Source organism: Taeniopygia guttata, chromosome 20 (genome assembly GCF_048771995.1).
Source record: "Taeniopygia guttata chromosome 20, bTaeGut7.mat, whole genome shotgun sequence".
NCBI classification, from domain to species: Eukaryota; Metazoa; Chordata; class Aves; order Passeriformes; family Estrildidae; genus Taeniopygia; species Taeniopygia guttata.
Genome location: NC_133045.1, coordinates 15,386,987 through 15,402,699, shown reverse-complemented (window position 1 = coordinate 15,402,699; position 15,713 = coordinate 15,386,987). Strand labels below are relative to the sequence as shown.

Genomic DNA, 15,713 nt, shown 5'->3' with positions numbered 1-15,713 from the left:
CTATGCAAATCACTGATTTTTCCTTCCTTGTCCAAGGATATTTATCATGTTCCTGAGACAAAATGTAGTAATTTTTGGTTTTCTATTTAATTACACTGTGAGTTATCTCTCAGTACAAGTAGATGTTGAACCAGAAATGACTAGAATAATTTAAAACTACCATGTAGCCTTCAAAATTATCTTATAGTGAAATGTCTATCCTAACTCAAATTTTCAACTGCTTAATGTGTTTCGAATGCTTTCTTCTCTCAAAAAGAATTTACGCTTGGCTTCAGACATGATTGCTTTGTCCACATCCTTCTTGAGTTAGCCTTAAGACTCACATTTTAAGCTCTCCCTTCCTCTTTCCACGTTAGCTCTTAAACCTTGAGCTCTGACTATACTCAGCCTGTAAATGTAGTTACGGCGAGGGAAGCAAGAGTCCTGGAAGTGCAGGAAGTCACCTACAACATGACTGAATATGCAGCCTCAGCTGTGAGGTCTGTAGACATAAAACCTTGAGTCATATGTAATGCTGAGTATCAGCTTCAGATAATAAACTGATTTTTGCATGGCCATAAGCTGTTTTTATAATCTCTTATTTCCAACTGCTTACTTGTTCAGATGATTAGTTTGTCATTCAGCTGAATTACGCAAATTGAAGAAAATGTGATCTCTGCAGTTGTTCAGGTCTATACTGGCACCTAGTGGCCTAACAGTGTATTTTTCTTGAACTTTATGTAAAGTAGGCCGCTACGGATTGTATTTGGGATTTTTTTGCCCTGGAGGAATATAAGAATGGATAAAGGTCTTCAGACTTGCTCTTCCATCTCTCTGCTGTGTTTGTCTTATTCATCCTGTTTTTTTGTCAAATATTTATATGTAAAACCAAGTTCTTACCTGTACAGTTCATGCCCATAGTACAGAGTTAGGCATCTTTTGTAATTGTTTATTTCAAATGGAAGATTATGTTTGATTGTTGGGTTTAATTCTATTGTCATTTAAAAAACATGTTATCCTTCCTTTTGTAATGTGTACAGATTGGCATGAGGATTTGTTATGACAGGATTTTATGTTAAGCATTTTAACATTTTATTAGCTGCAAAGAGAAGTTGTACTTTAAAATGGTGCCATTTTATTTTTGGGCTTTTTACACATGCTAGAGTAATCCAGTCCTTTGTCCTGTCTAGCTTTCAAAATTTTGTACTGCTGTAGGAGGAATTCTCTTTTAAATTCTCCCTGTGTAGAATTAAAAACCTCCATGCTGCTTCATGCAAATCTGTTCCTGTGTGTCCTTGTCCTTTGAGTTTAGACTTTAGAAAAAACTACAGCACATTCCCACCCCTCCCAAGAAGCCAATAAGCAAAAATTCAGTCAGTCAAGGTTAGTAACCTCAAAAGTAATATACACACTTCCTTTTTCTTTTTGTTTTTTTCTTATATATCTTGTCCTGGAAGCAGTTAATTGATTGGGTTCCCTTTCTGAAGGGCTGGCTGTCTTTGCTGCAAGCATACGCTGCTGACTTCTGTTTAACTAGCTTCTTGTTCAACAGGGTGCTCATATTCTGTTCTGCAGAGCTTCTTGAGGCAGTTGGCCACCAGCCTCTGATACCTTAACATAAACTTCATTTAGTTCTATCGGTTCCTTGTCCTTGTGATATATGTTATCAGTGACTCATAGGAATTTGGTTATCCTAGGCCAGTTTATTCTAACAACTGTCATGATGGTAGTTTTTGCTTGTGGAGACAAAGAACTTTTTCTGTGAAAGATTTCTTAATGCTTGTGTTATGTTATGCAAAAAGGTTCTCTCTAACTGACAAGTCTAATTCTATTAACTAAATATATAGCACCATTTATTGCCGCTGCTGTACAGGGTAACTAACTGCAGTCTGAACTAGAATGCAGTAAATGAAATTTACACTTAATTTGGAAATTTCTGTAAAAAGGACAAAATAGTGCTAACTTTCTAACTGCCTAGGTCAGTTTTGCCTCACTGTAGTAAAAAATACCAAAATCAATTTTTTAGATAGTTTTGTCATTCCAGTTGTGTTCTAAAATACACCAACTAGATACATAGCATAGATTCATTAAATTTTTTTTCTCCTTCAGTATGTTGTTGATCCTGGCATAGCAGGACCTGACCCGACTTTTTTCTCTTGTCTGTGCTCCTTTTTTTCTCTTGGGAGTGAGGGGAGATGAGTGTCATATATATCTAATCTGCCAGGTTTGTTTAATGTAACTAGACTTCAACAAAATGCCCTGATATTTTATTGGGTTATGGCCCAGTCTTTGCTGCAGAAGCAATAGAAATTAAAGATGGTTGAAGCCTTTGCTTGCCTTGGCCTCAAAGTTTTAGAAAACTGTATGGATTTTAGAAGATTTAGCAAGAGATGTGAAAACTATAGTAACCTGTAAAGATGGTAATAATAATCTGTTGGCTTTATGCAGAGATGAGTATGAAACTCCTGTAAGCTCCTGATATACTCCTCAGGATGAAAAGTATTTGTTTCTGCAATTGTGTATTGGTGTAACATTAATTTATTGCTTTCTTTTCAGGTTATCTAAATATATGTTTAAATACTGAGAATTTTTTTTTAGATGACTTGGAGCTATACAGTGGTTCCAGTTCAATGGTGCAAATTTTAAATATCTCTGAAAAAAAAAGTAAATGCATTTTTAACCTTTACCTTTGCTTAGAGTGATAGAAAGCTTTAATAACCTGTGTTTTGGTTAAATAGAGAATAGATTTTAAAGAAATGTAAACAAACATTTTTTAGTAGCAAAAAGGTTTATGGATTTGCATTACGAAAATTCACTTGTAAATCTGATAAAAATAAATTACTTATCTGGACAAGTTCTCTGTATTTTGAATTAGTATTTTGAGCATTTTATTCACAGTTATTATGTCTTTGCTTTTAGCTGCTGATGCAAGGTCAAGATGAGTGGATTAGGAGAAAACTCCTTAGATAGTTTGACTAGTGAGTCAAGGAAGCGCAAGCCATTGTCCTGTGATACACCAGGTGCAAGGTACGTTTATATAGAACTTTACTGGTTTTTAATGAGTTTTTAAAAATACTTTTCAAATTTGCATTGCAATTTAGAGTAAGTTCTAACTAAGGAATTTGTTTAGTTGAAAAACTCTCTAGGCCAACTTCTGTTGTGAAGATAGGTAACTTTACTATTAGGTGTAGTTGATGAACTGTGCTTTATAATTGGACTCCTGTGGAAATTTTATTACAGTGGACATATCATAGAATGGATTGAGTTGGAATGGACCTTAAAGATCATCTAGTTCCAGTTCCCCTGTCATGGGCAGGGATACCTTCCATTAGATAAGGAATCCCTTTCGAAGTTGTGATTGCAAGGCAAAAGAAGAAAAACCTCTTGCTTCACAGGAATTTTAAAGGCATCATCTCATACCTGGTAATTGATTTGACAGGCCTCATTTCAGGCGGTTACATTTATCAAAGAATACTGCAAGAGGTTGAGCTTTTTGCTGGTTTGTTTGTACTTCTTTGTCTTTCAAGTTCATCTTAAATTTTGTGTGTTATCTTCCTGCCCCTCACCCAACTCTATCAGATACTGTTGCCTGAGGGACTCAGTTTTCTGTTCCCCACAAGCTTCATTGCTCTCCACCATGTGGAGACTCTTTTATCCTTTCATGTTTCTTCTTCCCATAGAGTATTAACTTGTATTAAATTCGTTGTCAGGCATTGTGTGTACTAATATTTGTCCCTTTTATATATACATATCCAGTGCCCCATGCCAATTGCCTTCGTCATTATAAAAGATCATGTATGAGAGCCTTAAATGCTTTGCATTGTATCCCAGTGTCTTTTTATAAGTATCCTCTATTCAATTTTCTCTTTCCCTTTCTACAGTGTCTCTCATACAGGAGTTCTTTTTCAGATTGTTACCCTTCATTAGCTTTCTTTATCTTTCAAGCTCCTGCTTTGTCATGTGTTTGTTTTCTCCAGTGTTGGTCCATGCATACTTTCCTAACTCCTTCACTTGGTTTCATCTCAAAGAATGATTATTCTCTTTCAATTATGTTGATGTGTCCATTCTTACCCCTGCCCCAAGTCCTTCTTTTCCTATTCTTGCCATACTGGGTCTGATATTTCTCCCTGTTGATTTAGGCTGTAGACAGTCTCTTTACTCACCACATTAACCTGGGTAGGAAAAGGAATTTGAGAGAGACATTTTCTCCAGCAAGATTAGGTGGTCTAGGATTCTGCTTTTCTTGCATGTTGGGATGGCATTTAGGTTCTGATGCCTAGAAGTTTATGAGTTATCACCTTCTATAATCATCTCTGTACAATCAAATGGAAGGGAATTAATATCATGCTAAAATTCAGTTTCGTTTGTCTAGTAAATTTTGAGCAACTGTAAAGCAACTTCTAAGATTAAAATATACTTTCTGTACAAGTGCTACAATTTTATAACAAAAGCAGCTGCTCTTTTCATTAAATCTGACAGTAGAGTAATAGAGTAAAAACAGGAGGATTTTTTTTGTTAGTAGCTTTCTTCTAGTCTCTTGATACCAATTTGTACTTAAAATTCTTAAAAAAAGATGCAAACCAAACACAAACCCCAAACCAAACAGCAGCGTAACAAAACACACACATTTGCCCTTCAGATTCATGTTTGCTGGAAGAATAGCTACTGCATAGGTTTAATGGGTGGGTGTTAAGTGAAGTACATTATTGTTCACAGAGTGAGCACAGGTTTTGTACAGGATGGTATATAAGTATGCAAAACAATGTTTTTGATTCCTAGTCTGGTCTGCAGTGGTGAGAAGCGTCGACGTGAGCAGGAAAGCAAATACATTGAAGAACTGGCTGAGCTGATATCTGCTAATCTAAGTGACATTGACAATTTCAATGTCAAACCAGACAAATGTGCTATTTTAAAAGAAACTGTGAGACAGATTCGACAAATAAAAGAGCAAGGTACAGTTCCCTGCTAAGTCAAAATGAGTAGTTTAATTTCATTGTGATTCTTTTGTTGTAGCAATACTTACTTGGGAAACTGAGTAGTGGTTTTCACAATAGCATGTAACTGAGCAGGTCTTTGGACTTTGACTTGATACAAGCCTTAAATATGCCTGAAGTAATTTTCTATTTAAAAATTAACAAGTATTTATCATCACTTTTTATTGGGAATTAGGATTTTAAAACCTTGTATGGCCTGTCTTACCAGTTTTGTACCACAGACAAGTTAAACAAAAAGGAGATGGTACTCTGCCACCTGCTTTTACACTATACCAAATACTCACCGGTATGAAGAATATGTGCCATTGCCTTTGAATTTAAGGAAACATAGCCTTTTCTTATGGGCAAGCCTCCAATCAGAGATAGTGATTTTTATGCATTTTTTTTAAATTGCTTTTTTAGTGTGATTGAATGTACTCTGAATATAGCCAACTCAACAAAGGAAAAAGAAGCAATGCATCTTACCTTGTTAAATTCTGCCAGCTAGGGTAAACCTAAATGATACAACACTTTCTTTTAAGACAGGTGTATGCAAAACCCATGTTTTGAAATATAGAGTGAGGGGTGTATATAATTTATTTCTTTAAACATCACTCCGCCCCCACCATCTCCACCTCCCAGTGACTAGCTTCCCATGCTTACATGTGTCATCTGTTTAGTAAAGCATTAGAAAAATGGAACATGCTGTGGTATATATCTTACCTGTTGTGGTAAATTGCCACATCTTAGGCTAAAACAATTTTTAAAAATCATCTTCTGTTTTGGATATTTTTTGTAGTGTCATGGAATGTATTCTAATATTTCATTATAGAGTTGAGATGTTGTACTCTTGTGGTCTTCTTAACCAGCCAGCAAGTACCACAAAATAAAGTTCAGAATAATTCTGCTGCATGGCATAGATTCCCATTCCACCTTCCCCTGCAATAAATTAACTTAGGATATTTTGATTCTTAAAATATGATTTTATTATATGCATGCACACACATACACACACGTATATACACATACAGGCACACAGCTGTTAGCATGAATCAAATACTTTTTGTAGAACAGTGGTGATCACATCTGAAGACTGTGACCAATGGCAATGAGCTGATCAAAATAAAAAAATAAGAAAGATATATATATATGAGTGTGTTTAATGGCTAACACAGGTATTCATCAGACAGTGTCTGAAAAACAAGAAATGTTCACAAAGCAAGTTCATTATGTCAGCTTCAACTGCCAAGTCAATTTCTGTGAGCAAAGAGTTTGGCATTATGTGGCCATGACATTTCTGCTAGTCTTAGCAGCCAACAGTATATGAGTCCTCCTCTCTCATTAGTGCTTCTTTTTGCCTTTAATTTACATTCTCCCTAGGATCTGGCTTGTTATGTTAAAATGTGGCTATCATATGAAAAGTCACTTTATGGAAATGTATCTTTTGGCTTTCAGGAAAAGCAGTTTCTAATGATGATGATGTTCAGAAAGCTGATGTATCATCCACGGGTCAAGGAGTTATTGACAAAGATTCATTGGGACCTCTTTTATTACAGGCAAGTACAAATTAGGCCCTAGTAAACCCCTATGGAACCAAATACTTACGGCAGGTGAAAATATTACAATAAAGTATGCAATCCTGTGGTAATAAAATAGTATGCATGTACCATGAAGAAGTCTGTTTGAAAGGTTGAGGAATAAAATCTATCGTGTTTTCTTAATTTTGCTGAAATTGTCTGTAGAAAGAAATAGAATAGCCTTTGACTTTTTCTAATATACCTATGCTTTATTTACTCCAGCAGTCATTAGCAAATTACTACTGAAGCAGTGCTTATTTGTACAAGGAATATTTTGTTTCTTTTAGAGGATAGACATTAAATGGAGGAGTTTTTGCAAGGAGAGGTTTGTTATGTGTGTCTGCATTTGTGTTACTAAATTATGAAGCATTTTGAATGAATGTTGCCATCAAATGAAATAACCCAAGAATAATAGTAAACAAAGGTACATAGCAGATAGCCTTTCTTTATGCCTAGAAAACTAATCTGATATTTACAAGCTCATCAAAGTGTTTTTGAAGCTTATTTTTTTAATATAGATATTGAATTTCTCTTTCCATTACGAGCATACAGTATTTGTCTAGATCCTTCTATCTCATCACTTGGTAGTGGAAATGCTGTCATATTCATTACTTCTTGTTTCTACTGAACTTCTTGTTTCAATTTTCTCACTATTGAATTAATGGTACAAATTCATAATCTAGTGTTCATATGAATCAAGAATGAAACAAGAAGGCTGGTTATCAATGTGAAAGCTGAATGGAATATCACATGGACATATTAATTATTATTATTCAAATAATTCCCTACCAGACACACTTTTCCTCAAAGAAGAATTTTAAACTTCATCTCTATCCTTGAAAATAAGTGAATATGTTATAAATTGACATTTATCACACACCCAACTTTAAAATTAAATTATGTTGAGAATTAGTCAATATGTCTTACATGATCTGTTGTCGTGTTAATATTTAGGCATTGGATGGCTTCCTCTTTGTTGTAAATCGAGATGGGAACATAGTATTTGTATCAGAAAATGTCACACAATATCTGCAGTATAAACAAGAAGATTTGGTTAATACAAGTGTGTATGGTATCTTGCATGAAGAGGACCGGAAGGACTTTCTTAAAAACTTACCTAAGTCTTCAGGTAGTAAAAGTTTATTTACTACACTTACTAGACTATTTGAAAACAATCAGAGAAGACAAAAATACCTCATAAAGGATAACCTTTCAAAACAGATTAGTGATCTAAGGAATATTTTACTATAAAAATATCTTAATCTTGATAAATATTACTGTGTTTTTACAATAGTATGCCATCAGAAATAAATGTGCTGGAAATTCACACTTTACTTTAGCCTTTGCAATTTGTTTACCTATAACTTTAAAGAGCGACACTAAAGGAACACCTTCCCTAATACCACAAGGCTGGCTGAAAAAACTGCTTGTTTTTAAAATATATGAATGACTTCCCAGCACCCTTTCAAGTGACTGAAAGTGTCATGCAAAAGAAAGAGTGTTTTTTACTTGGTTCTTTATACACCTATTTTTATACCAAGCTGTATTGGTGGTACATTGAGAAGGCATCTGAAAATAGTCTTCAATATCTGTAATCTGGGAACAGGGTATCTAAATTCAGAAGAATCAGTTATTAATTGATTGTATCTGAAAATCTATATGAATTCTTACTGTGTTCTTTTAAGTTAATGGAGTTTCTTGGACTAATGAAACACCTAGACAGAAGAGCCATACATTCAACTGCCGGATGATGGTGAAAAGCTCTCGTGACCTCGTTGAAGATGTAGGTGGCTACCAGGATATTCGTCAAAGATATGAAACTATGCAGTGCTTTGCTTTATCGCAGCCAAGAGCTATGATGGAAGAGGGGGAAGGTAGGAATTTTTGTGGAATTGTCGTGCATAGAGATTTCTGCACAGAAAAGCTCTTTGGTGTTTAGAAAACCATTTTCAAGAGCGCAGCAGCTTTAATCCTTACTGTCTGTACTTCCATTGTAACAACAAAAGATGCTTCAGCTATTTTATTAGATTCTTCAACACAGTAAAACAGGAGATGATGAAAGAAGAAACATTCTTTTTTAAATACAGATTTGCAGTCCTGCATGATTTGTGTGGCACGTCGTATCACAACTACAGAAAGGGTATTTCCAGCAAATCCAGAGAGCTTTATTACAAGACATGATCTTTCAGGTAGGAAGTATACCCAGGAGGAAGGTATGAAGGAGTCTTCTTTGTCCACGTGCTCATTTTAAATAAATGGAATGTGTATTGCGTATATGTAGTGACTAACAGAATTCATACTGAGAATTCCCAACTGCTTTTTACAATATACCATTGTTGGTAGTGAGGTGTAATAACACCCGCAGGAGGTATTTTCTTCTCTCTGTTACTGTTTGGTAGGTTGGTAAAAAGCATTACTTGTGTTTTAACTAGCATTTCAAGTGGTTGTCGTTCTGCTTTCCTTTACACAGAAGAAAGTATTTTAGGTCATAACTGGAAGTCCTTTAGAGTGTTTATATTTTTATACGGTACATGAGCTAATGTTTAAAGTGGCTTATGCTGTTTAAATCAAAAGAGTTGTATAATGTAAATAGGGCTTTGTGTTTATGATGTTCGTTTGATGTAGTTGGTTACTATTTTAAACAATTTTACTCTGTGTGCATCCCTTAGGTGCCTGTAACCAGAGACTAAAGTTAGTTTTTTAAAGCTCTGACATTGGCCTATGGGTGATTAACTTCCTCTTACTCAGTTACATAACTCCCTTTGAATAGTGATGCTTTAACAAGCAGCATCATATTCGTATATGGCAGATAATTCATAAATGTAACTTCTGCATGCTCAGAATTTGGTGATTAAAAGGATTATATCGGAGCCTTAGGAAATATACCATATTTATACAAAAGGAATTGTCATAGTCATGAAGAGTTCAACTTGTGTATTTTCTTTCCTGTTAAGGCAAACTTGTCAACATTGATACGAACTCATTACGATCTTCCATGAGACCTGGCTTCGAAGATATAATTCGTCGGTGTATTCAGAGATTCTTATGCCACAATGACGGGCAGTCATGGTCAAATAAACGCCACTATCATGAAGGTAAAAATCAGTTTACAATGTTTGGGTCACATTGCTTCTCCTATGGACTGCATTTTTTTCTGAAAAAGAAAAGGGCTAAATTCTGCCTGTGTTCCTTTTTTTACATGGTTTTTGTTAATTACTGTGATTCATTTACAAGCTGAAGGAGGATGACCTCTTGAGAATGAGGAATTCTGCTGGAAGTTGTTTGATTTTTTTCAATGTGTTTGTTTTGGAAATTAACATGGAAAATACCACATACATGATCTGGGGTCATCAAGGAAGCTGTTTTCTACAGATAGACACAACAATGACAGAGACAGTTATATTTATATGATGATATAGCATCTTTAATTATCATTATCTTGTAATTTTTGGTTAATGTTACTTCAATGTTATTTTATTTCACCCTTTCCTGTGTTAAAGATACACTCTCTGAAAGTGGTAACCGTTGTGTTGATGCCTTTTTCTTATTCTCAAGACACGGGGCTCAAAATATTTTCAGTGTTCCATATTGGCATATTTTCAGCATTTCACATTGGCATATTTCCAGCCACATATTTTGTAATGCTGATTTGATAATCTTGATAGATAAGTGAAGTACAGCCATACTCTTCAGTAAGAAAGATAGTGTTTTCTAATTATTCCAAACTCTAGTCTTTTTGAAGGATTTACAATGTAATTCAAGCACAGGAGATGTTAAATAAAGAGAAACGCATACTGTCAGGAAATGGATTTTCCATTCCATTGGAAGTTCTTCAACATAACTGATCAAATGAATCCTAAATTAACAAGAGACATGAAGCTCAAATTAAAACCAGTAGTTTCCACAATTTTTTGATTGAAACAAACGTAATAATTCTTCCCCAAGGAGGAGCCATGGACTCTATAATCTAGCCTTGGAAGTCTGTTAACAAATGCAGAACTTTGCCAGTTGTGTCTGGTGAGCACAAAATATTGCAGCATCAAAATAATCTTGTTTGCTTTTATCTTACCTCTATTGATAGAGGAGAAATAGTGGAATACTTCTTTTTCTCGAGATATGTTTTGGGTAGGTCTTATTTATTTATTTATTTATTTTTAATGGTTTTTTTGGGTTTTGGGGGGGTAATCTTCAGTAAATGAAGGGTATTGTGTCAAAAATACCTTATAATTCATATTAATAATTCTTGGGATTTTAAATATTAACTATTTTTGTGTATTCCCTTTACAGCTTATATGCAAGGTCATGCTGAAACCCCATTGTATCGATTTTCTTTAGCGGATGGTACAATAGTGACAGCACAAACAAAGAGTAAACTGTTTCGAAATCCTGTAACTAATGACCGCCATGGATTTATCTCCACCCACTTCCTTCAAAGGTGAACTTAGTAGTATCTGTTTATAATTTAAGTGTCACAGTTTTAAAAAATACATCTGATCTTGAAGATAACCTAAGAAAAACAGCACAGTAAAATATTTTACCCGATTAAAACTCAGATGGGGAATAATTTGGGAAACAGAGCTGCATAGCATACAAATAGATGTGTAAGCCTCACAGAGTCACATTTTAACTATGTGGCAGAAAGACAGTCACAGTCAAAAGAGATTTTTTTTCCTCAATACCTGCTCAAAGCCTGTGCTATGTTTATATTAGTCTTTTGTGGTAGCATTGATGGAACACTGAAAATAGAAATGCTCAGTCATGTGCTTTTGTACACCAGTTAAAAAGACAACAAATCAGATGTTGTCTGATGCATAATCCTTACCAGAAATGTACTTAGGTAGTATTTCCTATGACCTTTACTTGTTCTTTGCAAGACTAATTGAAAAGTCACTTTGGAGGGAATCTGTCTCCTTCTGGCATTAGAGTGCCTCCAGATGCTGAAAAAAAATAGTGAATGAACTTGTTCAGGGTCACACACTGTTAATATGCACAGTAGAATGGTGTCAGGCATTGACTCAGGAAGGGGATGAAAGAATGAAGTAAATGAGTAAATCTGATTAATAATCTGATCATTGATTAAAGCTTTTTGCAGCAGTGATACTATATGTGTTTATAACTTGAAACGTTCAAAGGATCAAGCATTTCTGTAGTGAATAAATAAATGTCATGGCTTAAGTGGAAGCTTTTGTGGAAGCTTGAATTCTCACTGCTCTTTTTTGGAAAAAAAATATTTGAGCAGTTAATTAATAATGTATTTGTAGCACATGATTCCAAATAAGGTTTTAATTTGTTTTCTTTGGGTTTCTGGGGCTGATGTTGAATTTGCAGAGAACAAAATGGATATCGGCCAAATCCTAGTTCTGTTGGGCAAAACATCAGAACACCTGTGACTGGAAACACAAATTCTGTTAATGGTCTTATGAACATGTCACCTGGTCAAGCCATGCCAATGCAGAACAGAAACTATGGGATGGGAGATCCCAATGCAGTGGCTCAGCTCACCAGCGCTCGATATGGAAGCCCTGGGAATATGGGGCCAGTGAACTCTGGACCTGGCATGCAGTCCTCTGCTTATCAGAGTAACAGTTTTGGGTTAAATATAAGTAGCCCACCACATGGCAGTCCTGGCTTAACTTCCAGCCAACAGAATCTAATGGTATCTCCTAGAAATCGAGGCAGTCCAAAAATGAGTTCACACCAGTATTCTCCAGTTACAGGTATTTTATTTTTGCTATAAGCTCTTTTTTTTTTCAAGCTATCTTTTCTCACTTTTATCTGAATTCCATCTTTCATCCATTTTAACTGTTCTATATGACCCTACATGTGTTACTTAAATGTAGTATACCTGACTTCATGTATTAACTCAATGTGGCAGTCATACATAATCCAAAGGAAGAGTAGATACAGGCAGTACTGTAATCTAATAAGTTTGATCTCTGTCACATGATACAGGTTTGCACTCGCCAATGGGATCTGCCAGCAACACTAGCAACAGCACTTTCTCTAGCAGTTCTCTTAGTGCTCTGCAAGCCATTAGTGAGGGTGTTGGAAATTCCCTTTTATCAACACTTTCTTCACCGGGTCCAAAACTGGATAATTCCCCAAACATTAGTATAATTCAGCAAATTAAAACAAGTACCCAGGACTCCAAAAGCCCTTCTGGTTTGTATTGTGAACAAAACCAAGTGGAAAGTTCCATCTGCCAGTCAAACAGCAGAGATCTCCTTAGTGAAAAAGATAGTAAAGAGGGAAATCTGGAGGCATCTGAAAGTCAGAGAGGACCGTCTGAGAGCAAAGGGCATAAAAAGCTCCTTCAGCTACTTACGTGCTCCTCAGATGAAAGAGGACATTCTACAGCATCAAACTCACCATTAGACTCGAATTGTAAAGAATCTTCTACGAGTGTTACCAGTCCTTCAGGAGTTTCCTCATCAACATCTGGAGGGGTATCTTCCTCCTCAAACATGCATGGGTCACTCCTGCAAGAAAAGCACAGGATTTTACATAAATTGTTGCAGAATGGTAATTCTCCAGCAGAGGTGGCCAAGATCACAGCTGAAGCTACTGGTAAAGACACATATCATGATGCTAGTAACACAACCTCCTGTGGAGAAGGCACTATCAAACAGGAACAACAAAGCCCAAAGAAGAAAGAAAACAATGCTTTACTAAGATATCTACTAGATAAAGATGATATTAAGGAACAGCTTTCCAAAGAGTTGAAGCCTAAAGTAGAAGGTGTGGATAATAAGATGGGACAATGCACAAGTTCTACAATTCTTACTTCAAGTCAAGAAAAAGAGATGAAAATAAAAATGGAGCCAGCAGAGGAGGTACAGTATAATGTAAAATGATGTCATGAGCTAACCAATATTTTATTATTAAGTGAATGACTAAATATAGAACACTCTACAGTGTACATGTGTAAACATTTCTAAAAAGATTCTGTGCAAATGATGTGAAACAAAGATTTAATTGTGAATGAAAAAGTACAAACGAAAAGAACTACAGGACATATATATATATAAAACCAAATCTGATGTCCTGAAGTCCTGGACTAATATTTTGAAGTTATGGTGCGATTAAGGTAATATTTACAAATTACTCCTTAAAATTAGATCTTAGCACATGTTTGGTTTTATGGCCTAGTAGGAAATGGGCCCATAACCGCTTCTGTACTTAGTTGGCAGTACAAGAGTAAAAGGTAAAACATGATTTAGTTTTGAAAATATAAACAATACACAAAAATGTGTAATACTTGAAATAGCCATGATTTGGTTTAGTTCATTCATTGGTTTTTGCACTCTTTTTCTTTCTCTAAAATGAGGGAGTATGTTTTTCCAAATATATATATATATATATATATATATATATATATATATATATATATATATTTAGCATTCAAATAAATACATACTTAAATATATAAAGGTATATCTAATTTGTATAAATAAATACAAATAAATACATTCTAGAGCTGGAATTCTGAGAAATGTCATGATACAGAAAACTAGCACCATGAAACAACTATTCTGAAACCAGCGGTACACCTGTTAGGAACAGATGTTCTTAAAATTATATATATATATATAACGTATATATTATGTATATAATGTTTTTGTATTTAAGTCCTAAGATTTGGAACTTCAAAGTAAACAGTACTGGTCAGTATAGCAGAGTTTACTAAAGATATATCAATTTCTTAGACCTTGAATTTCCCAAATCAGTAATAACTGGGTAAATTAAAAAAAAAAAAAAAACAAAAAACCAAAACAACAACAACAAAAAAAACCCAACACATTTTTTTTGTATTAGCTACTGGCTTACTATAAATAAAACACCTTATAACATTGTTTGAATACCACTTATGGAAAAGTCACTATGAACTCTGTAATAATACACAATATGTACTTTCAGTGCTTGCTCATGAGATGTAATTATGGTATTCAGAGAAGCTTCTTTCATGAAGATATCAATGCACTATATATGAACTATTTTTCTATTGAAGCTCTATGTGATTTAAAGACAAATTTTTAAAGAAAGGGCTCCAGCTGACCAGAAAACCTGTGCTTAATTTTCATGTCTTGTAGTGTTCACTATTAGCTCTTTGTGTGTGATAGATACATTATTTATCACTGAATGGTACACATTCTCAATGTTGTTCACTGTCATTACTGTTTTTATCTTTTTAACTTGGGATGTTTGAAATGTTTATATTCAGAAGTGCTTTTTATTTTAGTTATGTGTGTTTTCTGCTATGAAAGAAAATACTCAAAAAAACAGGTATCTAAATTTCTTTGGAAGGGAAAAGATAGCTCCAGATAGTGTTAGTGAATTAAAACATTTGTCTCCCAATCATATATTTTAAGATTAGCAAGGATCTAAGTAAAAATTGAAGTATAGCCATAGGAGAGTAAATAACCTTGGTATTTTACTGCGTCATTTTCAGATGAATGGAGACTTGGATAATTTGGATGCAATTCTAGGTGATCTTAGTAGTTCAGAGTTTTACAATAATGCTATGTCTGCAAATGGAAATAACCCTGGAACAAAGCAAGCAGTATTTCAAGGAAATGCCTTGGGTAAGGAATTAAATCTACCACCTGGGTTTTAAAGTTAGGGTTTTTTTCTTACGTGATGTAAACATAATGCATCCTCACACCCTTAGAGAACACCTTCTTCATCTCATATATCTTCAAGGACAAATGTAATGCAAACTAGCTAATTATGCTTTCGTGAGCTATTATGTACACTATTAGTTCTAGCCTACTATATACACAATGAATAACATTCAGTTCATTGTTTTATGGTTTATTCTGGCTTTGTCTAATGAAGATTTCTCAGAGACCAGTCATCAGGAAAGATCTTTCGTGAGTTGTAAATTAAAATTGAGAATTTTTATCTCTCACTGATGACTAGGGATATAATACGGGATTGGTGACAAGCTTTTAATTTCTTTCTTATTCTATGTGAAAACATCTTGTGGCCTGTAAATTCTAATCATTACTCCCCCTTGACTTCAAAAGGAATGCCCTTCCTTAGTAGGAAGTAGTGTAGGAGGGGAGGATAACCTAGCTGATGGACCAGCATCATGGCAGTTGTTGCTTTCTTTCATTACACTGGTCATCTCTTGATTATACTGGGCAGTGGATTACTGAGATAACCAAAGGAGGTGAAACATGTA

General features: G+C 34.8%; 1 protein-coding gene across 13 annotated transcripts in view; it reads left to right on the top strand.

Moving 5' to 3' along the window:
* NCOA3 (nuclear receptor coactivator 3) overlaps positions 1 to 15,713 on the top strand; it is a 51,489-nt gene that overhangs the window by 23,485 nt on the left and 12,291 nt on the right. For all 13 annotated transcript variants that reach the window (XM_072917061.1, XM_072917060.1, XM_030288580.4 and 10 more), the window contains 11 exons: positions 2,899 to 3,006; positions 4,759 to 4,931; positions 6,408 to 6,508; positions 7,484 to 7,658; positions 8,215 to 8,403; positions 8,617 to 8,718; positions 9,484 to 9,624; positions 10,817 to 10,964; positions 11,858 to 12,246; positions 12,482 to 13,362; positions 14,979 to 15,111. In XM_072917061.1, the coding sequence (XP_072773162.1) occupies positions 2,918 to 3,006; positions 4,759 to 4,931; positions 6,408 to 6,508; positions 7,484 to 7,658; positions 8,215 to 8,403; positions 8,617 to 8,718; positions 9,484 to 9,624; positions 10,817 to 10,964; positions 11,858 to 12,246; positions 12,482 to 13,362; positions 14,979 to 15,111 (2,521 nt within the window). In that variant the 5' untranslated portion in view covers positions 2,899 to 2,917. The remainder of the gene's footprint in view (positions 1 to 2,898; positions 3,007 to 4,758; positions 4,932 to 6,407; positions 6,509 to 7,483; positions 7,659 to 8,214; positions 8,404 to 8,616; positions 8,719 to 9,483; positions 9,625 to 10,816; positions 10,965 to 11,857; positions 12,247 to 12,481; positions 13,363 to 14,978; positions 15,112 to 15,713) is intronic.